Here is a 25,839-nt window from a genome sequence, read left to right as displayed (position 1 = left end):
CACCCCGCTTCTTCCCCTGTAAGCCCCCATTCCCATCCACCCCGCTTCTTCCGTAAGCCCCCATTCCCATCCACCCCGCTTCTTCCTCACGTTCCCTCCTGCAGATCACACCTGGCCATAGGCCCAAAGCGAACCCCTCACTGGCACAGAAGCTTGGACCTGGAAGGGACTCATGGAGGAGTCCACTGTCTTGTACAGATGGGAAAACTGGGCCCAAATACCCAAGTCACTGGTTTCTTAGGCTTTCAGGCAGGAGGTCTGAGAGTCTGTTTTAAAGAGACCCTCTGTCTGGGGCCCAGAGCACCCCTCCTTCCTCAATACACGGCCACATCCAAGATAATCAAGGTTAGTCCCATGGGTGACAGAAAAATAACCATGGCAGTGAATGTACTGCTGGGTCCTGGTTTTGCTGTTACCATTCTTCAAACTGCAGGACTGGGAAAATACCGCCTGTCCCCTGCCCGCTCTGCACATCATTTTAACTTCATAACTGAAAACAGCAGCCCTTTCTATGGTTAACAACAGAAATGTTAGTAAATGTTCTACTCTAAGAACAGATGTTTTACTTTTTTTAAGTTTTTAGTATGAAAAACTGTAAACAGAAAAGTAGAGGAAGAGTCCAGCACCTGCAGTTTGGCCACTGTCCAGACCTACTGTGTGCTTCTTGGGGAAAAAATTGACAGCTTTGAATGGCTGAGAGGTTTGGAAAGAAACAGCTCAGTCCCCATGGCCCGGATGGAGAGAGGATCCCTGCAGGCAGGTCCCCATGCTGCCACCAGATTGGAGCCACTCCTTGCTTCCTTTAGTCACAGTACCTGAATGTGTCCGCCTCCTGGAGAGCGTCCTGGTTGCGGGCTTCCCTCGCCACCCACTCCAGAGTGTTCAACTGGCTCTCTTCTTGCTTCTTTAAAAGGACATTGAGGCGCATCTTGGATACCCGCAAGAAGGAGGCTGTACAAAGGCAGAAACAGACGTTCAGCATGGCCGTGGCTGAGCTGTTGGCTCCAGAGTGCTTCTGTCCCACCTCCCCCAGGAAGGGAAGTCCGTTGGCCAGGCCAGTTCTAGAGCAAAATCTGAGAGATGCTCTTAGATTCCCACTGTGTCACTGCTTCTGCTGAGCCATGGAAACCTGAGAGGGTGTCCCCCAACATGCAGTGAAATGATGCCCATGCTCAGGAAGAGCCCACGTGGGGGCAGGGGCAAGGGGCGGGGAGCCTCATACTGTGGCATGCGTCGTCCTCCGTTAAGAGACCCAGGAGGAGCGCCACCCTCCGCATGTTGCGCGTGCAGCTCTCATTCTGGTCTCTGAGCATGCCCACGGCGCTCTGCACACAGCTCCTCAGCAGCCCGGTGGTGTCCAGGATCGACACCTATTGGTGGAGACGGTTGGGTCACCCGTTTCTGCCACTGACACAGTGGGTAAAAGCCAAACCGCCCATATGTGATGAGGGTCTCAATGCAGCAAACAGCACAGGGCGGCGGTCCTCACGGACCAAGAAGAGACGCCGACCTCCGCCCCGCACCCCCCAAACTGCCGGTGCAGATGCCCTTGACCCCCAGTAACCCCTAGTAACCAGCAACAAGACCGTCGCTGTGTGAGGAAAGTGGGGCGCCATCCTCACCCCTGCACAGCGGCGGCGACTCCTCCAGCTCCCAATGCAAAAGCGTTTAAAGATGCAGCTCAGAAGCGTCACCAGCAGCACAAGGGGAGGTCCCAAGAGCCAGAACTTACATCACTGCCTCCGAGTTCAGAGGTTTCCTTTCCCACCTTCTCAGAACTTTCTGTTTCCATGGCCTCCTCTGCCTCCTCCCCTGATGTGCCGGCCTCCGTTTCCATCGCCTCCTCATGGCCGTCTTCCGCCCGGTGTTCCAAGCCCACTGCAGTCGAAGCAAACGTGATTGCATTACTACTCAGAAAGTGGCACAGGGACTGCTGGCGGCGCCGTCTGGGAGTCTGTGTGCTCAGGCTCCGAGTGCAGGCTTCCCCAGCCCCCGGTCTGGTGGTAGGTCCCCAGATGAGAGATCATGGTCATGAAGATCAGCCCCCAAGGCAGCCCCTTCCTTCCAGCCTGGGCTCTGGCATGTTCTAGGCGCTCACTTCCATGGCTGGCCGGCTCACAGAGCTCTGCCTCAGCCTGAGGTAAGCGCACCTGCTCGGCCCTGGTGCTCTAGGATGAGCCACCAGTCAGTTCTGCAGATGTGTCCCCGAGCTCCTGCTGAGGGACGAAACACAGTGGCCCCTGCTCCTAGGGCCATGTGCACGTCACGCTCCACACCTACCATCTGCCCTTCCACCACCTGCTCCCCCAGAGGCTCCGCCTCATGACTCACACTCAGGCAAGTCTCCAGGCGTGAACAGCTGGCTGATGGCGACATTCTGCAGCCTGGTCACATCTGAAGTCATGAGGGTGGATCTCCGGAGGTCATCGATGTGGACAGACTGCCACAGCCCTGTGAAGTGTGAAGCCACCCACAACCGTCTCGTGTCTTCCCCGGCTGCTGCTCGGCCCTAAGCAGGGACACTGCACACCCTGGCTTGTCATTGTCTTGCTGCGCAATGAATGACTGGCACCCTGAAGCCAAAACCCTGGAATGGGCCTGCACGGAAACCACCCGACCCTATACTATACACCACCCGATTCTACGCACATCAACAACTTCAACATAAACAGCAATGGTAAGCCCTGCAATGGCAGGCATGGGAAGGACACGTGGATAAGGCCTGTGGTTCTTTCACCCGTGCATTGTCGTATTTGCTGTATCACAGTTAGTGAGGGGTGGGGGACACTGGCAAGGTCTGCCTTCCATTCTCCAGGAAATTATTCAAGTAAACTTACTTTCCTATTTCTGGAATAACAACTTTTCTATGTCATAAATAGCTGGTGACCATTCCTTGGAAAAAAAAGAGATCTGAAGATAGTCCGACCCCCGCCACTCTCCCTCCCCGCCAAACAGGCATATCGGTGCGTTCCTGACAGCGTCCGTCAGGTGTCAGGGGTCTCCACTCTGTGTGACCCACATGCTAAGAGGTGAGGAGCTTGCCTACAGTCAGTCCAGGACAGGCTGCACGCAGCCTCCCGTCCCAGGATTCCTGTTTTTACAGTAATCAGTGGTAAGAAATCTAATTGCATCTGGAAAGAATCCTCTTGAGGTTAACAATAATATTCTAATTTCAGACTTGTATAACACAGAACCAAATGAGAAACAGTTCCAACATGACTTAAATAAAAAAATACGCTGACTGGGCCGGGTGCGGTGGCTCACACCTGTCATCCCAGCACTTTGGGAGGCTGGGGCGAGTGGATCATGAGGTCAACGGATCGAGACCATCTAGGTCAACATGGTGAAACCCCGTCACTACTAAACATACAAAAATTAGCTGGGCGTGATGGCACACGCCTGTAATCCCAGCTACTTGGGAGGTGAGGCAGGAGAATCGGTTGAACCCAGGAGATGTAGGTTGTGGTGAGCTGAGATCGCGCCACTGCACTCCAGCCTGGTGACAGAGCAAGACTCCATCTCAAAAAATAAATAAACACAAATAAATACCCTGACTGATGTTCTGATCTCACCTCCGTGGAAGCCCACATAGGCTGTTCCTCGTCCCATCCGGGACAGTTTTGTGATGAAATAGACAAAGATACGATCCTCATTTTCTTGTATTTTGTTGATTTCATTTATAGCAGAATACCTATTTAAAGAAAAAAAAAAGAATACCTATTTTAAAAACAAACACACACAAAAAAACAAGCAAATAAACACAGCAAAGCTGTGCAGCTGCAGAAGGGTGTTCTCTGAGCTGTTGTTTCAGTCTCACGGCCACCCGTTCCGATGAGTTTTACATAAACTTCACACCCCTGCGATCGTGACTTCTTCTCTCACAAGGGGATGAGAAATCTCTTAGCAGGCTCGTTTTCTTCCCCATTCCTGTGTCCTCTGCTTTGAAGTGGCATTCCTTTATTGACCAGAAACCCTATCTTGTGGTCCTCAGTGGGCCTGCCCGGGTGCAGCTAAGGGTGAGGCCAGCTGAACTTTCCATTCCTTCTTTTCTCTTAAGCGATGGGGGTCTTGCTGTGTGGCCCAGGCTGGTCTCAAACGATCCTCCTGCCTCTGCTTCCCAAGTAGCTGGGATTACAGGAAACAGCCCCTGTAGCCAGCAGACCTTTCTGTTTCAACAAAGAGTTCTGTGCGCAATGCCATTCCCTTCAGATGACCAATGGCCAAAGCCAGTTTCTTGTTGAGATTTAAACCACAAACTGAAATATGGCATCCAATGCTTCAAAAAGGTCCATAAATCACTTTTACTTTAAGTAATAAAGGCACAAAGTTAATTCTAAGAGCATCAGACTTCCCCTACAAACACTATAAAAATATCCAATAAATAGGAATAAAAGCATTTACCTACTGTTATTTCCCTCGAACTTGAAATAAATTCAAATTGTATAATTCAAAATTAACAATGACCAAAACATGTCTACAAACACAGGCTTCAAAGGCATCCTTTTATAGCTTGTTAATGTTCCATTATTTACACCTCTCGCATTTCACTTTTTTTGCGGGGAGGACAGGCTCTCGCTCTGGCCCCTAGGCTGGACTGCAGTGGCAGGATTGCAGTTCACTGCAGCCTTGACCTCCCAGGCTCAAGCAATCCTCCCACCTCAGCCTTCTGAGCAGCTGCGACTAGAGGTGTACTGTGGAAGGCTAATTATTTTATTTTTTTTAGAAATGAGGTCTTGCTGTGTTGCCCAGGCCCATTCCACTGTTTTTGTAGTGTTACTGGCCTTTTTGTCTCTCTTCAGCTTCCCTAATCCTCACTTGGGGGAATGAGGCGGGGGAAGAATTGCTCTTATTTTTATTTCTATATTGATTACGATCTTATACTGTTTTCGGGGAATAAATTCTCTAGAACTTCCTACGTTTTGGGTTTTTTACACAGTTTCTGAGAAAAATACTAAAAACATACTTAGCTGAGGCAATGAGCTGGGCACTATGGATTCCATCTTCAAAATCTGTCTGAATAATGAGGATTTTACATTTGGCTGTATTCGTTAAACAGTTTCTGAAAGAAAAGGGAAGTAATTCAAGTGAGGTCTCTGTCTTAAAAAATGGATAACAAAATTCCCCAAAGTGATAGGAAACATAAAGGCTACAAAGAAACAGCTACTCAGGTAGGATTTTCTTCCATAAGAACAGATAGTCCAGGCGAGAAAAGCCAAGTGCTTTTGGGGGAGGATGTTAGGCCAGACACCGCGTTGCAGAAGATGATGGAGATGAGAGGGACGCTGGGAGAGATTTAACAAGGATCCATTTCACAGTCACGTGACTGTGGTGCTCATTAACCGTCGCGGGCACCATGGCCACGCAGAAGCCACGCGGCCACGGCTGGGGAGGGAGAGGGCAGCAGGGAAGGCACGGAACCTCACCGGACTTCTTTGAGGAATGAGTACTCGGTGTCGAACTGCTGCAGCCACAGGAGTGTGGGTTTCGGAGCCCTCCCTGTGACCTCTGATTCTAAAATTTCACAGTCGTGACTTGTTAGCAGCCTGGAGAAAGTGGTGATCTACAGAGTTAAGAAACGCAAATTACTTGCCAGACTTCAAGGAAAGGTTGCAAGTGTGCTGCTAGGTTTAGACAGATCCTAGAAACCTGCAATGTTCAGCACGGTGCAGTTGCCACACAACAGCACAGAATCCAAACCCAAAGGCGTTTCCCAAAACACGGCAGCGCTGGGGCCGGGAGGCCCTACAGGGCCAAAGGCATGGGAGAGACGACCCCACCCTGCCCTGAGGGTGCCTTCCTCTCCTCCCCAGAGGCCCGTGCCTCTGCCTGCTTGGTCCGTACTTGAGATCTCATGATCCCTTAGGGCTCAGCACAAATGCCATTTCCTGTTATAGTACGACTTCATGATTTCAGATGGAGTTCGTGGTTGGTGCCGTCCCCTTCCCCCAGATGTCAGCAATTCTCCTGTCCCAAAGGTCACTCCCCCATCACAGTGCAAGTCGAAACGTTCCTCAAAACCTGCTGCTCTAGCCCAGGAATCCCTGCCTCACCACTGAGCTCAGATTCCCACATCCAGCTGCACGATGCATCAACACCTGTCCCCGGTGGACATCATCGCTGGCCTCCCAAAACCTGCTGTCTGTTCCTGCGTTATCTGTCATGATGAAGCAATGTCCACTCATCTAAGGAGGAATCCAGGGAGTCGCCCCGGACCTCTCCACCCGCCTTCCCCCACTCGGTGGTGGTGTTGGCCGTGCCCAATTGCCTCCTGAGTATCTCTGGGTTCCATCTGCTCCTCTCCTTTGTACTGTGCCAGCGGCCTCCCTACCAGCCCGTCTTTTCTACAATAGCCTTTCATCAGACTCCCTTCACCCAGCCAGGGAGACAAGTGTGCCTCCAGTGCCCACTCCATAGGGCTGAGATGTGGCTCTGCAGAGTCACTGAGGGCCTCCAGCAGTTCTCTCTGACTGCACCTCATCGCCCCATCTCAGCACTACAGCCTTGAACCCTAAGGGCTGTCAGTGGCTCTGCCCACAGAAGGTCCTCATCCTACAATCCCTTCCTGGCCATTCTTCCCCATCGGTGAGGGGCCTCTCCTAGGGAACATCTCATCTGAGCTCGCATCCTGGTCTGCACCGCTCCCCGCTGCCTCTAAGCACAGCATTTATGGTATGATATTGATGGCATCTGTTCATGTGCTGGTCTCTCCATGCGCCCTAATGCTAACAAAGGACAAGGGCTACAGATTCATCTGTGCATCCCCAGTGCCCTTGGCCCGGTCCTGGAACATGGTACTTTATTTGTTGGTGTGAACATTGTGTATGGTGCTGTTACCAGCATGGCGCACTGCACGGACCCAGGCACTCAGCACCTGGTTAACTGGACCTACATAGATACTTGGCTCTCCCCACACTTACCACGGAGGAGAGCTCAGCGTCTCAGCATCTCCCTGCAGGATCCCTAACCGCTGCCTGGGGAAGAATCTTGAATCCTGACACTAGGGATTTAGGACTCTTGGGTGACAGGGGATAGGGTACAAGTGCAGAAAGACAATCACCTCTGTGAAGATGGCGTGGTGCTCCAGGTCTGTCGCGTGCAGGTGCGCCTGCAGGAAATCTGCAAAGGAGTTGTGCCTCTGTCTGTAGAAGTACTCCTGCGACAGCGAATCTGCCGCGAACCCACCCAGCGAGGAGGCGCTCAGCCGGACCACGGCATCGGGCGTAGCGCAGTTCAGCAGGATCAATTTGGCCTCCCCAGACACCTTCTGGTAAAGTTCCTCCGTCAAGGCCCGGGGACCCTGCCTCTCTATGACCTGCAGCACCACAGAGGCGCAGGCGTCCGAGTGGTAGCCGATGAAGACGTCAGAGGGGCTGTATTTGTGCCTGTTCAGGAAATGATCTGCTTTGACATTGATGAACTTCTCCACCCATGCATGGAGCTCCTCCACGATGCTCTTCTGCCATTTCTCCAGCACCGTGTTGATATCCAGATAGTGCTTCTCCAGCCGGTTAATGAGGGGGATGGGAAAGTGTTTGTATACGACGTCTTTCTCTTCGATGATGATCAGGCGGAAGTTGGGGTGAACCCGACATTTGACGCGGTGGGTCCCCAGACCGAGGTCCACGTACTTCTGGCCGCCGAGGTGGACGTAGTACTGGTTGAGCGCATCGTAGAGGCTCTCGTAGAGGTTGTGCAGGTTGAGGAGCAACACCATCTTGCCTGTTTCCATGCAGACCTTCACACGGTTGACGTTTCTGCAGATCTGGGTGTACTCTTGGTCCTTGGGGAAACCAGAACCAAAAATAATCTCTGGCTGCTGGTCCTCCTCGAAGAATGTCTGCTGCAGGATCTGCAGTGCCACGTAGTTTTTGGTCAGCACGAGTAAGTAGCGGGACTCAGCATCTTCCGGCTGTCCACCCGGCACCTTCTGAGACGGCACCTTCTGAGAAGGCCCAAAGATGTTCTGTTTGATCAGCTGCACGGGGCTGACTTCCTCTGAGCACTTGGCCTCGGGCAAATTGGCCAGAAAGATGTCCAAAGCTCGGATGTCATCCTTGCCACTGAAGTTCCTAAGGACAGCCTGTGCAATGTCTTGCGGGGAAGGCTTTCTATTTGAAGCCTTTGCTGCAGCAAAGACCATTTTGATGAGGCTATAGTAGTCACGAAGCCCGAAGAATTCCTTGTCCTGGCTCACACACACCATTTCGTAGGCTTTGGCGAAGGACTCAAAGTACCCTTGGACTCGGTCCTGGACGAGGATGTCTGAGGAGCAGATGCCCTTGGCGCTCGCTATGAGCTCCCTCTTGTTGGGGCTGCCACGTGACACGAAAATGCCCCGGTTCATCTTGGCAGGGTCAAGGGCCCAGTTGGAGATGCCCACGAAGCCGACCTTTTTGTGGGGTGCGGGATCATCTTCAATGCATCCGTCTTCCAGCAGCGGGTGCAGAGTCTTCAGCGGCATTTTGGGGGAGTCTTCCGCCAGCCCCACCTCATCTAACACCACCACAGAGACGTACTGCTGCAGGTCCTTCCCCTGCTGAAAGCGGGCGCACTGCCGGAAGGTGCCGATGATGCCCTGTGGGGTGGAGTGCGGGCTGCACTGGAAGGACACGAGGTGGACCTGCTTCAGGCTGCGGAAGAGATCCGAGTAGGCGGCCGGGCCCTGCATGGCGTCGGCCACGATGGTCTTGGCGAGAGACTTGGAGCTGCCGGGCTTCCCCACCAGGAAGAGGGGAATCTTCAGCTCGATGCAGATGACCATCATGAAGACGTTCTCCTTCAAGGCCAAGTTCTTGGCGATGGTTTTCCTCAGAGGTATGCCGTCCAGAAAAAGATCCTGTGCCCGCATTATTTCATCCAGAAGCAGCCTGCTGTTGTTATACGGTTTCGGAAAGAACCTGGCAATGGCTTTCCGATACAAGCCTTTCTTTTCTAAAGAGGCGTGGTAACACACCCCGATGGCCAGTATCAACGACCAGAGGACGGGATCTCTCTCGGTGTGATTTTTCCTGACGCTGGACTTGGAGAGAAAGGCATTCAGCTGCGCTAAGAGCATCGCGCTGTGCTCGTGGAACCATCTGAAAACTTTCACACAGCGCTCCACGTCCCTGAGGCTGACAAAGCTGCACTCATCTTCTCTTTTCCTCATGAAACCCTGAGAGGCGCAGAGGACTCCTGTGATCATGCGAGTCCAGTTTACATCTAGGCTGATGGAATCAACCAGTCCCTGGACAATCTGCTGGATGTAGAGCCTTTCAGCAACGTCACTCAGTTGTCCAAAGTCCCACACCAGAGGAATCAGGCTCGGGGGCAGAGCATGGACCCGGTATACCAGCTGCCTCAGAGGAATGGAGCCCAGCCTGTCGGCCGTCTCCTCTGTACTAACCCTGTAGCCCAAACCAGCTGACTCCAAACGGCAGATCATCTCCTCGGAGTGCTTCCGGTACGGGTTGCAGGCAGCTATGATATGCAGGCCAGAGTCCTCAGCCAGGGGCTGGCCGTCCACCGTACAATCACACAGGGCTTCTTTGATACAGCTTATAGCTTCTGTTGTGTTGGCTTCATCAAAAAACAAGATGGTGTCCAACTGATGTTGGTCCTTATTGGCGAAGGCCACATTTTCAGCCTCCCTGACTCTGGAGTAGATCATGTCTGCAGTTGTTCCTCCGTGCACCTTGACCAGCTTTATGGTGTCAGCATTGGCACCACCACGCCGCAGGTCGCTAAGGAATTTAATAAGCCTGGTTTTCCCACATCCAGTTTCTCCCATGATGATGACCGGGATCCCACACCGGAACCGCATCTCGATGGCAAGCATCTTAAGCATATTGTCTGTTGTGAGCTCATACGTTTTGTCGGGGTCAGTGGCCTGGGGGATCCCTAAGGCCAGGCAGAGACTCTCAAGTTTCTTGTGTCTGGGCAGTCTATCAAAGTCAACATTGAAGGGCACCCTCTGAAGCAGGAGGCCCGTGTACAGGTCTCTGGTCATGACGTCTCTCTTGATGACCTTCCTAGTCAAGTGATTGATGGCATCGACACTGCCCTCGCTGTTGGGCCGCAGATGGAAGCCGATGAATGTCATGGTTGTGTGGTCGTCATTGAAGAAAACGTATGGGTGAGGCTCCGACTCCCACCTCTTCCGGAGAGAGAAGGGCGCTAGATCTTCTTCCCTAACCCCATCCATGGTGACCAGGTGCTTCCCCGGGCTCTGGTCAGAGGTGTGGAGTGTTGGTGTGGCAAAATCTCTTGCCATAAAGACCATGAAGGTCACTACAAATTTCTTGAAGCCCCTCAGTGTGTCGCCAATAAAACTCTGATTGCAGAAGAGAGAGGCCTCACAGTCTCTGAGCTGATAATTCAGGAACCGGGCAAAGTTCCGAAGCTCTAACCAGGATGGGTTTATTACCCCGCAGTAAATCAGGAAATGCTGGAGGCATTCCTCCGGGGTGCCTTCGACAGAGCCTTCTTGATACTGAAACATGTCTAGGTCTTGGTTTTGATGGAATCGTCTTAAATATTGGTAAGGTCTTTGGAAGGTTTCGCTGCAGAACTCCCACTGATCCATCCCAGGCTCTGTGTCACTCCACCAGGGACTCAGCTCCATGTCTATCACCTCTTTGGGAGGCCTGCAGGTGACTTTTGGGAAGATGTCAAGAAAACTGAACTGGGGGACAGGGGTACGCTGGAAAGGAGAGACATGAATGAAATGGTTACAAGAAAACTTTCTAAGAAATGCTTTTGTGTCTTAACCCTCCACATTATCTATATTGGATGGACCTTTATGAAAAATGCACTGAAAATATGTAGCTTTCTGTATACTCTTTTTTTACACAGCATATCTTTCGCACATTAAGTAAAGGAGCTGCATTCTGAGCCAGGAAATCGCTTTCTAACCCAACTTCCTGAAACTAAGTTTCTCCACTAAGCATACATCTATTATGTATGTGAGTGAACATAAAACTCTCTTTTGCTAAGAAATTTTTGACAAATATCTCCTTGTCATCTTAGCTGGCATTAGGAAAGGTGACTTCTTTCAACAGATGAATTTACTAGATTCAGAGCACAGCTGGGATTCAGACTGGGCATACAGCATGAAGCCTGAATTGAATAGACAAATTGAAGACACTGCTAATTAATAGAAGAGTACTTTTATCCCAGACATGATTGAAAAGTGAGTTTAAAGATGGGCTTTTCTTTACTAACACTGCATTCAGCTGCTGCACTAAGTAAGGCAAAAGTGTGGAGTCTCCTAAACGCATCGTTCCCCTTCAGTAAGACCAGAAGGAACCCAAGACCCCCCCACACCAGGTGAAAACGCCCCACAGCACAGACCAGCGCTGAAGACCTCCTCGACGGCACTGACGTCCTCCTTTCCAGGATTTCAATGATATACAAATGGCAGGGGTTCCGAAGCCACATTTTCCCGTTTATATCCATTAAGTATTGTAAAATGAGGAGCTTGAAAAGAAACACCCAAATTCCAGTCTGCACCTAAGGACAGAATCGCACGAGGTGTAAACACACGACACCATGGCGAGTTCTCCCAACTCTAAGTAACCCCCCCTTATTTTGCTCTTTGTCACGGTAATCCTGATGATCAACATCAACCTTTCAGCCAACGGCGGCCCACGTCTCCGAGGGCAGCCCCATAAAATCTTAATACTGTATTTCCTTGTACCATTTTTATGTTTAGACACATAAATACGCCGTTTTACAACTGGCTCCAGGATTCAGAACAGCCATATGCAGCCCAGGTTTGCGGCGTAGGAGCGACAGTGTGTACCGTAAAGCCTCTGTGTGCAGTGGGCTCTACATCTAGGTTAGTGTAAGCACACAGCGTGACGTTCACACAAGGAGGAAACTGCCTAACACACTTCTCAGAGCAGGTTCCCACTGTTAAGCTTCACAGGACTGTGTGTGTGGAAACAAGGAATTCTATACATGGGGAGGAGTCAAGCAGGGACGTGGGGACCATATCTTTGCTGATGTGGCCATCAGCTGACGCTGGAGGGCACTTACTGAGGAGGTCACGTCCAGGTGAAAGAGCACAGGGACCTTCTGATACTGCACGTCCAGGAAGGGCAGCAGGGTGCCCAGGACTTGGCTCTCATCCACCTGAGGGTCGATCAGTCGAATTGTTTTCAGAGGCACCTTTTTCATGTTTAACTGCTTCTTCAGTTTGTCGTGCAACCTCTTCACGTACAGAGACTTTCCTATAACATTAATACAGAAATTAGGGCTGGGAGTGGTGGCTCACACCCGTAATCCTAGCACTTTGGGAGGCCGAGGCGGGGGGATCACTTGAGGTCAGGAGTTCGAAACCAGCCTGTTCAATGTGGTGAAATTCCGTCCCTACTAAAAATACAAAAAAATTAGCCAGGCGTGGTGGCAGGCACCTGTAATCCCAGCTACTCAGGAGGCTGAGGCAGGAGAATCGCTTGAACCTGGGAGGCGGAGGTTGTAGTGAGCTGAGATTGCACTACCGCCTGGGCATCCCTTAAGACATCCCTTAGGGTGCAGTTGTCATCGTTAGGGTGACAGAGCGAAACTCTGTCTCAAAAAAATATATATACATTATATATATACATACACTATATATATGTATATATAGTATATGGTATATATAGAAATGATATATATAGAAATATATAGAATACATATTATATATAAAATATATAGAATATATATAGAAATCTATATATTATATAGAATACATATATAGTGTATGTATATACAGTATGTGTGTGTATGTATGTGTATATATATATATATATAGAGAGAGAGAGAGAGAGAGAGAGAGAGAGAGAAATTAGGTCCCAGGGCTAGGATAAAGAGTAAGAGAATGTATAAAGATCCACTAGAAGTTACTTCTCTTTGTATAAAATTCAAAACTGATGCAACATAACATCAGATTCAAGAATATGCTCTTGAACCCTTCACATTTCCCAGCCATCACCTACTCACTCTCCTGGCCACCTCCTGCCTCCGCAGGACAGCAGGCAAAGCAGAGTCCCGTGCCACTTAGCACTAGGAGCATGTTCTGAAAAACGCATTGTGAAATGATTCTGTCACTGTGAACATCAGAGTGTGCATGCAGAAACCCAGATGGCAGAGCTGACCACCCACCTGAGCGAGGTGGAATAGCCCATTGCCCCTGGGCTACAAGCCGTGACAGCATGGGGGCATCCTACATACAGTGGGGAGCTGTGACACAGGGCAAATATCTGAATATCTAAACATATTCAGGCCAGGCATGGTGGCTCAGGCCTGTAATCCCAGCACTTTGGGAGGCCAAGGCGGGTGATCACTCAAGGTCAGGAGTTTGAGACCAGCCTGACCAACATGGTGAAACCCCATCTCTACTAAAAACTAGTCAGGCATGGTGGCATGTGCCTGTAATCCCAGCTACTCGGGAGGCTGAGGCAGGAGAATCGCTTGAACCCAGCAGGCAGAGGCTGCAGTGAGCCGAGATGGTGCCACTGCACTCCAGCCTGGGCGACACAGTGAGACTCCATCTCAAAAATAAAAATAAAAATGTAGAAAAGGTACAGTAAAAAATATGGTATTATAATCTTTTGTTCTTTCTTTCTTTCTCTTTTTTTAAAAGACCAAGGCCTTGCCCCATTACCTAGGCTGGAGTGCAGTGGCACATCTGCAGCTCACCACAGCCTTGACCTCTTGGGCTCAAGCGATCCTCCCGCGTCAGCCTTCCTAGCAGCTGGGATCACAGGCATGCACCACCATGCCTGGCTAATTTTTAAAGTACAGTTTTCTAATCTTATGGGACCGTGGTCATATACGCGGTCTGCTGTTGACTGAAATGTCATTATGTGTTGAGTGACAAGCTAATGAAAGTCACAGCAAAAGGAGAGGCTTCAGCAGGGAGGGGAAGAGTAATGTTTATCCCAACAGGACGAGGTACTGTTGATAGGATAAAGTCAACAGAACAGAAGCTACTATTTCTTTTTAAGGGAAACGAAGGGTGGGTCAAGAGGCACAGCTTTCTCTTCAATTCTACCTCCCATTGCTCACACGACCAACATCAACCCCAAAGAGGCCGGTGGCATTTAAGGGGAGAAGTAAACTTCAGGTCGGGCATGGTGGCTCACACCTGTAATCCCAGCACTTTGGGAGGCTGAGGTGGGCAGATCACCTGAGGTCAGGAGTTTGAGACCAGACTGGCCAACATGGTGAAACCCTGTCTCTGCTAAAAATACAAAAATTAGGCCGGGCATGGTGGCTCATGCCTGTAATCGCAGCACTTTGGGAGGCCGAGGAGGGCGGATCATGAGGTCAGGAGATCAAGACCATCCTGGCTAACACGGTGAAGCCCCATCTCTACTAAAAATAAAAAAATTAGCTGGGTGTACTGGCACGTGCCTGTAGTCCCAGCTACTCAGGAGGCTGAGGCAGGATAATCACTTGAACCCAGAAAACGGAGGTTGCAGTGAGCCGAGATCACGCCACTGTCCTCCAGCCTGGGCGACAGAGCAAGACTCCTTCTCAAAAAAAAAAAAAAGAAAAGAAAAAACAAAGTACACTGCAGAGATGTTTGCTGAGAGGAGGAAGGGAATGGGGCTCCCAGGGAATACCCATTCTGAGAGACCAGGTGACCAGGGTGCCTGGTTCTGGCACAGACCCTGATCGACACCCACAGATGAATCACACCCTCCTAGAGCCTCGGTTTCTCCACCTGCAGACAGGCTTCATCTGCTGGAGGGGGAAGGGCCCCGGGCAGTCCCTGGGAGACGGGGCCTGCCCACCCTGCCGCTCTCCTTACCAACACCTGCTCGCTCCGAGGCCACGATCCCCACACACAGCCGGTCCTTGAACACGGCCGCCGCTGACAGGGTCTGCTTCGGGACCCGGTAGTGACCTGCCAGGTAGGCTTGCATGGCCTCGAGGGGTGCCTGGGGGGTGACGAAGACCTTGTGCTGGCTGAAGGCAGAGGGGAGGTAGCAGTGCTCCCAGTCCCCATCGCAGACCATCACGAGCTGGTAGTCTTCTCGGTGCTGCTGCATGCACAGTTTCTGGAAGAGCTCATCGGCCTGGCGCGCCACCTCGTAGCTCAGCTGATCTGCGAACAGCAGGCTGTAGACCTTATGCCCTGGGGAGCCCAGGGTCAGGCAGCGGCGCAGCAACAGCTCCACCTCCTCGAAGACGGTTGCCGGGGTGCAGAGCAGCACCTCATCGTAGGTGGGCAGGGGCTGGCTTGGGGTTTGCATGTAGACAGCCAGGGCGGCTGGCAACACCTCGGAGTGGCCACAGACGATGAGGTTGGGCTGGCCAACTCGCAGACCTCTCGGGAGACAACGCTCCACGGGAGACCCACCCATCCCTGCCACCTGAGCCAGACAGCGGCCAAGGGTCTCTAGGTCGAGGCAGTCGGGCAGGAAGGCAGGAAGGCACCCCATGGACTGCTCCATGATGACCCTCAGCTTGTCCACCAGGCTGAACTCTGAGAATAGCATCAGCGGGAGCTCTTCCATGACCGTCCTCACGCGGTACCTGGCAGCCTCACTCTCGCACCCCACACAGGCCCTTAAGACATCCCTCAGGGTGCAGTTGCTTTTGATGAAGGACAGCATCGTTAGGGCAGCATCACTCGGGGGCTGCTTCCTGATCTCAGTGCTCAGGTAAACCAGCTGCTCTGCCGTGTAGAAGTTCAGGTAAAAGTGCTCCATTCGCTTCTGGGTCACGAATATCTTCCAGCTGTCAAGGAACTGCTCCATCTGCCTGCAGAGGGCTGCCAGCAGCTCAGTGACATCTCCACCTTCTGCAAGCTCCGTCACCAGGTCCAAGCCAAAGTCCATTCGGAGGGACACACCCTGCTTGGGGGAGCAGTAGGCCATGGCGATCCAGGTCCTGAACAGCATATTCCCAGCAGAGTGCAGGTCGATGAAGGCCTGGCTGAGCCTCTGCACGCTGCAGAAGACCTGGAGAAGCAGAACCATGAGGTTGGCTCACAAAGCCATGCGAGAGGGTAACACGCTACTCTGCAACAGCACACAGGCCTACCGCCAAAAGACGGCCCCGTCCACGGGCCCACTGCATGATCTGCGCTCACAAGGCCTCCCTCCTCATCTACACAACCCACCCGAGAAGATGGCACTTTTATCAGGAAAAGAGTCATTGTAGAGATAAATGGTATCATTTGTTTTAATTTATTTTTTTATTTTTTTTTGAGATGGAGTCTTGCATTGTTGCCCAGGCTGGAGTGCAGTGGTGTGATCTCGGCTCACTGCAACCTCTGCCTCCTGGGTTCAAGCAATTCTCCTGCCTCAGTCTCCCGAGCAGCTGGGATTACAGGCACATGCCACCATGCCCGGCTAATTTGTGTAATTTTAGTACAGATGGGGTGGTTTCACCATATCAGCCAGGCTGGTCTCAAACTCCTGACCTCAAGTGAAAGGCCCGCCTCGGCCTCCCAAAGTGCTGGCTTTACAAGTGTGAGCCACTGCGCCCAGCAGAGATAAAGGATAGCATTTGTAAAGCAGAGATCAACTTTAAAGAAAGAACCTATAATAAAATTGAGAGACTATTACTTAAACCAGTACACCACTCTCAGTATGATTATTTCTGTTTTGTCCATCTAAATCTTAGTTATTTGGATGCTTGCTGATTTATGGAGTGAGAGAGGCAATTCCAGTGTCTTTCTAAGGGCTATCTGCTGGGTGACCAACCTCCTTCTTGGTGCGGTGGCCAGGCTGCCAGCTTGCAGCGTTCATCCTGTGGATCGTAAGGAGGGACTGCTAACCCAGGGGCCTGCCTGCCTTAAGACCTCTCTGGGGCTGCAGACTAGAGTTCCATGCACCCTACAAATGTGCCAACTCTACTCTCCCTGGGCCTAAGAGCAGAGCCCTTCTTATCAGGCAAATCCCAAGTCAAATCCTTTCCATTTTCTTGGGAGTACACAGCCTGGACGAGATGACACCACCAGCTTAGCGCCACTGCAAAGATGTGCCCTCACCTCTGAAAACCTGTCCACTTCCGTGTTGTTATGATCCTTCTTGCCAGACATCAGCATCAACTTGTTCAAAAGCTCCTTCAGCTCCTCTAAAGAGTACTCTTGTGGCTCCTTGTGGCTGCCAGGGCTCTCAGGAAGGATCAAGTGTAGAACCGTGTCTGGGGAAATCTGTGAAGAGCACAGGTTAGAAGTCACTTTCCTGGGGGCAGAAGCCCTGGACTGGCAGCAGCCTGCAGACGGGCCACAGCTGCGCTGAGGGTTGGGGACCGCTCACCTTTTGGCCACCTTTGGGTGCCTGGATCACATAGATGCCTCTTTGGTTGATGGCCGTGGCCAGGGTCAGGGATGAGAGTTCCACAGACCCATGACTCTCCTTCACAGTCTTCAGCCACTCCAAGTTCCTGGCAGAGTCACACTATGGGGACAAAAGGAGAGAACACGGGCCACAGCTGGAGCGAGCATCTAGCCCCTCTCTCTCCTGCGGTCGGTCTCCTGCCTCTGCCTCGCTGCAGAGCCTTCTCCCCATGCTTCCCCAGGGCTCAGGACGCAGTCACCCACCCAGCGCCCCGAATGGACCAGGTGCCACCCTGACAACGTGATCTGTCACTCAGTGCTGCTTTGTACTCGCTGTTCACCCACATTTCCTCCAGTGCCTGGTGCCCCAGCTGGCACATGGGGGCACTTGGCTTATATCTGTGGAGGAGTGGAGGGGAATGAGCAGCCGCCCGCCTGCCTCTCCACCAGACGCCATCATTCTGCCAGGTCCCCAGTGCAGAGAACCCTCTGCTGGAGGGTGCATTCTCTGCTGGAAGCAATGGCTATGGTGTCCCAAGTCCTCAGTGTCCTTCTGTGGTCCCCAAGTACAATAAGAGGAGTTCAGGAAAAATCACAACAGAGGGTTTTGTTTGGAAACTCTGCTGACTTTCTAGCAGAAAAATGAAGATAGCTTTACCTGCCCTTCCATATGTCACTTCTTCCTCCACCCACGTGCAGAGCAGCCGTCCGGGGGCTGGCCCAGGTATCTAGTTAAGCTGCCTATGTCAATTCAGACCCTGCTACAGGTAGTTTACTTAAACTTAAATGTTTACTTTTTTCTTTTCTTTTTTTTGAGACAGAGTCTCACTTTGTCACTCAGGCTGGAGTGCAGTGGTGTGATCTCAGCTCACTGCTATCTCTGCCTCCCGGGTTCAAGCAATTCTCCTGTCTCAGCCTCCAGTGTAGCTGGGATTACAGGTGCACACCACCATGCCTGGCTAATTTTAAATGTTTACTTTTTTCTGATAAAAAATTCTATCAATTATAGAAAATAACAAAAAGTAACAGAATAAAATGACAATTACGACCATTCAGAGAAAACTCCTGGCAACATTTCAGCATACTTCCTTTCTGTCTTTTTTCCACATGTGTTTTGCACCTTAGAGAATACTATGTGTCATGTAATTTGGTATCCCGCTTTCTAAGTAACAAGATGGTGAATTTCCATTTATGAAGAAAAGCTTTTAAAATATCATTGAAAACGGCTGTGTACAAACCTACCACACAGGTGTACCACCATTTGCACAGTCACTCCCCTAATGTTGCTAAGCAACGCTCTATTCAACGTAATCTGCATTACAGCCAGAATAAGACTCACCAGTTTTCTGGGCAGGTGCTGGTCACTGTCCAGAGCCTTCCACAGCTTTTTCAGATGCTTCATGAATGCGCTGAAGCCCATCCTGGGGTCCAGCTTAAACAGCAGGGATGCGTAGCCCTGTACAGCGTCATGGAAGCAGGCCACCCGGTCCACATCAATGTCATTCTCCCCCGCTAAGATAGAGGCCAGGTCCACAAACACTTTCAGCTCATTGATGCCTGGGGAAGAGAAGAGGGGGGTCAGCGTGGGACTGTTCCATCATAGCATAAGACTCGGTCTTGGGCAGTAATCCTTACTGAAGCTGAAATGATATTTCATGAATTTTTAAGGTTCTGTCCACTTTCTGCTTTCAGTAAGAGTCCGGAACACCTAATCTTTTGTAGTTTTTTTTTTTTTTTTTTTTTGAGACAGAGTCTCACTCTGTCACCCAGCCTGGAGTGCAGTGACACGATCTCGGCTCACTGCAACCTCTGCCTTCCAGGTTCAAGTGATTCTCCTGCCTCAGCCTCCAGTGTAGCTGGAATTACGGGCGCCCACCACCACACCTGGCTAATTTTTTGTATTTTTAGTAGAGACAGGGTTTCGCCATGTTGGTCAGGCTGATCTCCAACTCCTGACCTCAGGTGATCCACCTGCCTTGGCCTCCCAAAGTGTTGGGATTACAGGGGTGAGCCACCACGCCCGGCCTGTAGTGTCTGTTCATACCACTAAACGATATCTCGCCATTCCTGAGCAATTTCAATGTCCCAGGCACTGTACTGCGTTTTTGTGTACGCTGTTTCCTTCAATCCACACAACATTGCCATTTAAACAAAAAGAAACTAAGGCTCAGCTGTAAATAACATGTTCACAATTAACTATGAAACACTCAGATCATTCCCCTCAGATAAATTACTCATTGAAGGATGTGCATCAGCGTGGACCAAAGAGTCCACCATTGAAACCAGCAGCTCTCCCAAGAGAGCCAGAGCCTGCGATCCAGCAGGTGGTGGCCCCAGACCCCTCAGCACACCTGCACTGCCGCCTATGCCCCTCCTGCCTCCTCTGCCTCTTCCTCTCTCCTCCGCCAATGACATCTAAGCGACAGAACTGAAGAGGCTGCCAAGAAACGTACAGCATCAATGGATAAGCTGTGAGAAACATCTCTCTGAGGGGCCGGGCGCGGTGGCTCACGCCTGTACTTGCTCACGCCTGCACTTTGGGAGGCCAAGATGGGTGGATGACCTGAGGTCAGGAGTTCAAGACCAGCCTGGCCAACACGGTGAAACCCCATCTCTACTAAAAATACAAAAAAGTAGCTGGGTGTGGTGGTGGGCGCCTGTGGTCCCAGCTACACAGGAGGCTGAGGCAGGAGAATGGCGTGAAGCCGGAAGCGGAAGTTACAGTGAGCCAAGATCACGCCACTGCACTCCAGCCTGGGCGACAGAGCAAGACTCTGTCTCAAAAAAACAAACAAACAGAAAAAAACCTCTCTGTGGGCAGGAGCTCTCCTTGTCCTCCAGTAAAAATCTACCGGAAGAAAAAGCTGAAGGGGGCAAGATTTTACAGAAAAGGAACCTGAGCCATTTACAGCTTCCAAAGTGGCGGGGTGTGGCGAGGTGAGTGGCTTTTACACCAGCACGTGGGAAATACTGTGAACTGTATGAGCAGTGCCCATCTCCCTAAAGCATGCAGGCAACATCTTTCTGCCCTTTACGTAGCCCTTGGCCAAGGGGAGGTATTGCCAAAGAGTTTAGGAACGCCACACAATGCGCCATCTGAAAACTTTCTCCAGACTTCCACGCAACCCCAAAGGCTAATTTTACCTCCAAGAGCCTCCCGGACCCAGCAGATGAACTCCTTTCTCAGGGACAGAGCCTTCAGCCCCTTGCACCGGGCCTCACTGATGTCCTGGAGCAGATTTTTGGCCTGGATGAGCTCCTGGTTGATCTGGTCCAGTGTTCCATGGCCGAAGTCATCAGTCTGCAAGAGAAAGCTCTACTGTGGACTGGAACTCATTAACCAGAACCCAAGAATCCGTGAGCTGCAAGCACTGACCATCCCAGCAGCCCCACCCTCCCTCGATGCCTAGATTTGCCACTGCTGTGACAACAGGCACACCGAGCTCTTACCCCTGAATTGGATGATCGAACCCCCACGGCTGTTTCTCCCTGATCAAGAGGAACTGTGATTCCTAGGAACCTGATATTCTGCTAAGCATTTTAATAAAGTGGATTTTAAAATCAATTCTCACATAACCCTGCCAGGTAACTACTGTTGCTTTTTCTGCTTTATCAATAAAGGCCCAGAGCAGTTGCTTCCTTGAGGACGTGCATTGAAGTTCAAGTGTAAATGGATGTGATTCCAGGTTGTTTTTTTTTTTTTTTTTTTTTTGAGACGGAGCCTTGCTCTGTCGCCCAGGCTGGAGTGCAGTGGCACAATCTCGGTTCACTGCAACCTCCGCCTCCCTGGTTCAAGCGATCTCCCTGCCTCAGCCTCTCCAGTAGCTGAGATTACAGGCACCTGACACCACACCCGGCTAATTTTTGTATTTTTAGTAGAGACAGGGTTTCACCATGTTGGTCAGGCTGGTCTTGAACTCCTGACCTCAGGTGATCTGCCCACCTCAGCCTCCCAAAGTGCTGGGATTACAGGCATCAGCCACTGTGCCCAGCTGTGATTCCAGCTTTTATGCTCAATTCTAATCATTATCTTGGTCTACCTAAAAACATAAGCAGCAAAAGACTCAGCCGGGCGCGGTGGCTCACGCCTGTAATCCCAGCACTTTGGGAGGCCAAGGTAGGTGGATCACGAGGTCAGGAGATCGAGACCATCCTGGCTAACACACTGAAACCCTGTCTCTACTAAAAAAAAGTACCAAAAAAATTCGCCGGGCATGGTGGCTTGCACCTGTGGTCCCAGCTACTCGGAGAAGCTGAGACAGGAGAATGGCGTGAACCAGGGAGGCGGGGCTTGCAGTAAGCCAAGATCGCGCCACTGCACTCCAGCCTGGACGACAGAGCGAGACTCCGTCTCAAAAAAAAAAAAAAAAAAAAAAATAGCAAAAGACTCACCTCTTAACTCTAACAGAAACAACTGATTTACCGCTTTTGGGTGGAACTGGGAGATGCAGTTGGGCAGCCGACAAAGTGTTTTGCTTTTTGGCTTCTGTAACCTGAAGAGAGCCTATGACCCTTTACAAATGCCCGTTAGGAAAAGAGGATTGTTGCCCTTTCCTGAGTTCTTGATCTCCATGCAGACCCAAGAAAACTCCCTCTGGCTAAGGAGCAGTGGTACTATTTATAACAAAGGTAAAAACAAAGCCCTCGGGATATTCAGGCCTCAAGTACCACACACACAGGGGTCCCTGACGGAAGCTCTAAGTCATCCGCCCCGCTTTTCAAAGCCACGAAGCCCATGGCTTCTGAAGAGCGTGAGGCAGGACGCCCCTCCAAACCCCCACAGTCCCCAGCAAATAACTTACAAAATTTAGTAAAGTGTTGAGAACACTGAAGTCACCGGTCAGTCCCAGGCTCTCTTTGACCTGCAAGATGACCTTGGCTGCGTGGACAGCCTGGTGCAGGTGATGGTATTCCTTGATCTGTTCGACTCGCTCCTTGATCCAATCGCTTTGGCCCTGGTGGTCCACAGTGCACATGATCTTAAGTTCTGAATCCAGGTCCGTGTATTTATTCACAAAGTCCTTGAAGATGACATCAATCTCTGCAAGGGTGACCCGTCCTGACTTTAGATCCTGGTACAGTTTAATGAACGTTCTGTAAGAAGGCTGATACAAATAGTCATACACCTCTTCAAGCTCAAGGGTATGCCTTTCTGATTCTTCTTCGGGCTCACTCAGCAACTCTGCGGCTTCCTGGTCCTCCTTAGGTTCACTCAGCGGCTCTGCGGCTTTCTGCCAGAAGATCTGGAAGATGTGGCTGTCTCTGAGCAAGTCTATCTTCCCAGCCATTTCTCGGACCTGGGAGCTCAGCTGGTAATGCGTTGTCCTCTGCGAGTTCGAGGAGGTGGACTGTCTCACTGTCACGACTTCATTTAATCTTTTACTGCTGAGGTCTTGTGAGTGTCTTATTGCAAGCACTCCAAAGTCCACTTTAGAAACCAAAAGAAAATGTCAAAAGTCAAAGCTCTAATCATGATTCCATTTTATTTCACTTTCCTAAGACTTACTCTCCTCAATTCTCTGAGCGAACTCAAGAGCACACAACTGCTAGGATTTCTTTCTCAGGAAGAGTTCACAGGTCTTTCCCTCCCCGCTTAGCCTTGTTAACCAATATTCATGATAAAGAAAGCATCATAAACTTCTGGGTAAAGATGGCAGTGGGAAAACACGCATCTGTTTACTCTTTGCCAAATCCCACTCCAATGACAGAATATAAACTGCATTTAAAAAGTCATCAACTGGCCGGGCGCGGTGGCTCAAGCCTGTAATCCCAGCACTTTGGGAGGCCGAGGTGGGCGGATCACGAGGTCAGGAGATCGAGACCATCCTGGCTAACACGGTGAAACCCTGTCTCTACTAAAAATACAAAAAATTAGCCGGGCGTGGTGGTGGGCGCCTGTAGTCCCAGCTACTCGGGAGGCTGAGGCAGGAGAATGGCGTGAGCCCGGAAGGCGGAGCTTGCAGTGAGCCGAGATCGCGCCACTGCACTCCAGCCTGGGGGACAGAGCAAGACTCCATCTCAAAAAAATAAAAATAAAAAGTCATAAACTAGTTGGGCGCAGTGGCTCATGCCTGTAATCCCAGCATGTTGGGACGCTGAGATGGGCGGATCACCTGAGGTCAGGAGTTCATGACCAGCCTGGCCAACATGACAAAACCCTGTCTCTACTAAAAATACAAAAATTAGCCAGGCGTGGTGGAGCGTACCTGTAATCCCAGCTACTCAGGAGGCTGAGGCAGGAGAATCACTTGAACCTGGGAGGTGGAGGTTGCAGTGAGCTGAGACTGTGCCACTGCATGCCAGCCTGGGTGACAGAGTGAGACTCCATCTCAAAAAAAAAAAAAAAAAAAGTCATAAACTGACAAGGACAGGAGGAGGAATGGCGAACAGGATAACAGGAACAAAATTTTAGAAGTTGCAAACGAGCTGCACCAGTGGCAAATGACACGTGAGGCCTGGTAACAGGGAGTCCTGGGGCCCCAGTGGGCAGTGCTGAGAGCTGAGCACTTTTATGTCACAGGATTCCCAAAAACCAGACACACATGGTGCAGGTCACTGCAGACTGGGAGGTGGTGATGAAATAAGGAAGACCGCGTTCAAAGTCTGTTTAAGACACGGCCCAGGCTGGGCACAGTGGCTCATGCCCGTAATCCCAGCACTTTGGGAGGCTGAGGCGGATGGATCATTTGAGGTCAGGAGTTCAAGACCAGCCTGGCCAACATGATGAAATCCCATCTCCACTAAAAATACAAAAAATTAGCTGGACGTGGTGGTGGACACCTGTAATCTCGGCTACTAGGGAGGCTGAGACACAAGATTCACTTGAAGCCGGGAAGCAGAGGTTGCAGTGAGCCAAGACTGAGCCACTGCACTCCAGCCTGGACAACAGGGCAAGACCCTGTCTCAAAAAAAAGATGTGGTCCATCCAGCACACCGACTGTCACCCCAGTGTCCTGACACAGCAGGTGGACCTCCTCCTTCAACCCAGCAGCCAACAGATGGCTTATTTTCTAGAAAGGATAACGCAGAGGGGCGTGTGGATTGGAGGCCACAGATACATGGCAGAAAAAAGGGCATTTCTAGACACATCACCTTTCTCAGGAAGCTAACAGAAGACATGAATTATCCAATCTCGGGGGAAGGAGGATGGGGTGTGAAGCACAGGAGACAGAGGGAGGTGGTGGAGAACCACACTGAGAACACGGGCCATGGGAGGACCACGCACAGGATGCCAAGGCCCGCCAGCCCGCTTCTCCCTCTTGGCTCCCAGAAACCCGGCAGCCAGGCCCACACCCTCCAGGCAGGAGACAGAAGACTTCAGGAGACAGGCCAACTTCCAGGCCGAGCCACGGCACCCCACGGCAGCAACCCGCAGAGGGCCAACCCACTTGTGAGGGCTTTCTCTTAATAAACATACAAACAAGAATGTCCAGACATAGGAGGAAAATCAAAACAAATCAACAAGTGAAAGGAAGCAGCACATGGTGCCAGGAAAAGCAAAACCTCCAAAACAAAATGGTGAATAACCCAGAAGGGAAGACGCTGCAGCGTGAACAAGAACAGGATAGAATTTAAAAAGGATCATTCCGAGAAAAAGAATTCCTTTACATTAAATATATATACGAAAGCTGACATGAAAATCTAAGCAGAAAGTTTGGTTCTGAATAAATCTCTCAAGAGCAGAGCAAAAAACAGAGATAGAAAACCGGAGAGAAAAATGATGACAGATGATCATCCAGGAGGTCCCGTATCCAATTAACAGGAATTCCAGCAAGAGAAGAAAAAATTAAATCATTCAAGAGAATTTCCCAGAACTCAAGGGTTTTGATGTCTAGAGTTGAAAGACCTACCGATTAATACCCAATAGAGGGGACTGAAAATATTTTATTTTTTGAGACAGGGTCCTACTCTGTCACCCAAGCTGGAGTGTTGTGTGATTTCGGCTCACTGCAGCCTCGACCTTCCAGGCTCAAGTGATCCTCCTGCCTCAGCCTCCCAAGTACTTGGGAATACAGGCATGCACCACTGTGTCTTGCTAATTTTTCGTATTTTTTTTAGAGATGGGGTCTTGCTATGTTGCCCAGGCTGGTCGCAAACTCCTAGGCTCAAGCAATCCTCCTGCCTTGGCCTCCTGAAGTGCTGGGATTACAGGTGGGAGCCAACATGCCCAGCCTCAATGGAACATAGATCCAGGCCAAGACACATTATTATTTCAGAATATGAGTAAAAGAAAGAGCTCAAGAGCTTCAAGAAAGAGAAAACAGGTCACACACATGAAGGATGTGTAATTGGCACTGCATCGGACTTCTGCATACATAGCCACACTGTGGAGGCAATGATGGCGCAGCACATTGAAACTTCAGAAGGAAAATACTTCCGGTCTGTAATTCTAGACCTAGCCGAGCGACTGACCTAGTAAGAGGACAGACATCTTTAGACACACAAGGATTCGAGGGTTTAACCTCTTACACCCCCTTTTCTCAGGAAGCCAGTGAGGGTGTGCTCTGCCCACAGAGGAAGCAGGAGTGAGCAGCGGCGGAGGGGGGCGCGGGAGGCAAAGGCCCCCTAGGAGGTGGAGG

General features: G+C 50.8%; 1 protein-coding gene across 1 annotated transcript in view; it reads right to left on the bottom strand.

Annotated features, from left to right (window-relative positions):
• The window catches only part of LOC116463796 (E3 ubiquitin-protein ligase RNF213-like), a gene marked incomplete at its 5' end in the record, with an annotated part of 78,432 nt that overhangs the window by 40,290 nt on the left and 12,303 nt on the right, over window positions 1–25,839 (bottom strand). Inside the window, 16 exons of the mRNA XM_032147060.2 lie at window positions 816–951; window positions 1,223–1,370; window positions 1,733–1,878; window positions 2,332–2,451; window positions 3,573–3,691; window positions 4,964–5,059; window positions 5,424–5,560; window positions 7,058–10,681; window positions 11,332–11,490; window positions 12,019–12,212; window positions 14,780–15,935; window positions 16,970–17,134; window positions 17,241–17,381; window positions 18,600–18,817; window positions 20,405–20,561; window positions 22,063–22,688. Coding sequence (XP_032002951.1) covers window positions 816–951; window positions 1,223–1,370; window positions 1,733–1,878; window positions 2,332–2,451; window positions 3,573–3,691; window positions 4,964–5,059; window positions 5,424–5,560; window positions 7,058–10,681; window positions 11,332–11,490; window positions 12,019–12,212; window positions 14,780–15,935; window positions 16,970–17,134; window positions 17,241–17,381; window positions 18,600–18,817; window positions 20,405–20,561; window positions 22,063–22,688 — 7,342 coding nt within the window. The remainder of the gene's footprint in view (window positions 1–815; window positions 952–1,222; window positions 1,371–1,732; window positions 1,879–2,331; window positions 2,452–3,572; window positions 3,692–4,963; window positions 5,060–5,423; window positions 5,561–7,057; window positions 10,682–11,331; window positions 11,491–12,018; window positions 12,213–14,779; window positions 15,936–16,969; window positions 17,135–17,240; window positions 17,382–18,599; window positions 18,818–20,404; window positions 20,562–22,062; window positions 22,689–25,839) is intronic.

Source organism: Hylobates moloch, unplaced genomic scaffold, assembly GCF_009828535.3.
Source record: "Hylobates moloch isolate HMO894 unplaced genomic scaffold, HMol_V3 SCAFFOLD_65, whole genome shotgun sequence".
NCBI lineage: Eukaryota > Metazoa > Chordata > Mammalia > Primates > Hylobatidae > Hylobates > Hylobates moloch.
Note: the sequence above shows the minus strand (reverse complement) of the source record. Positions and strands in the feature narration are given on the sequence as shown.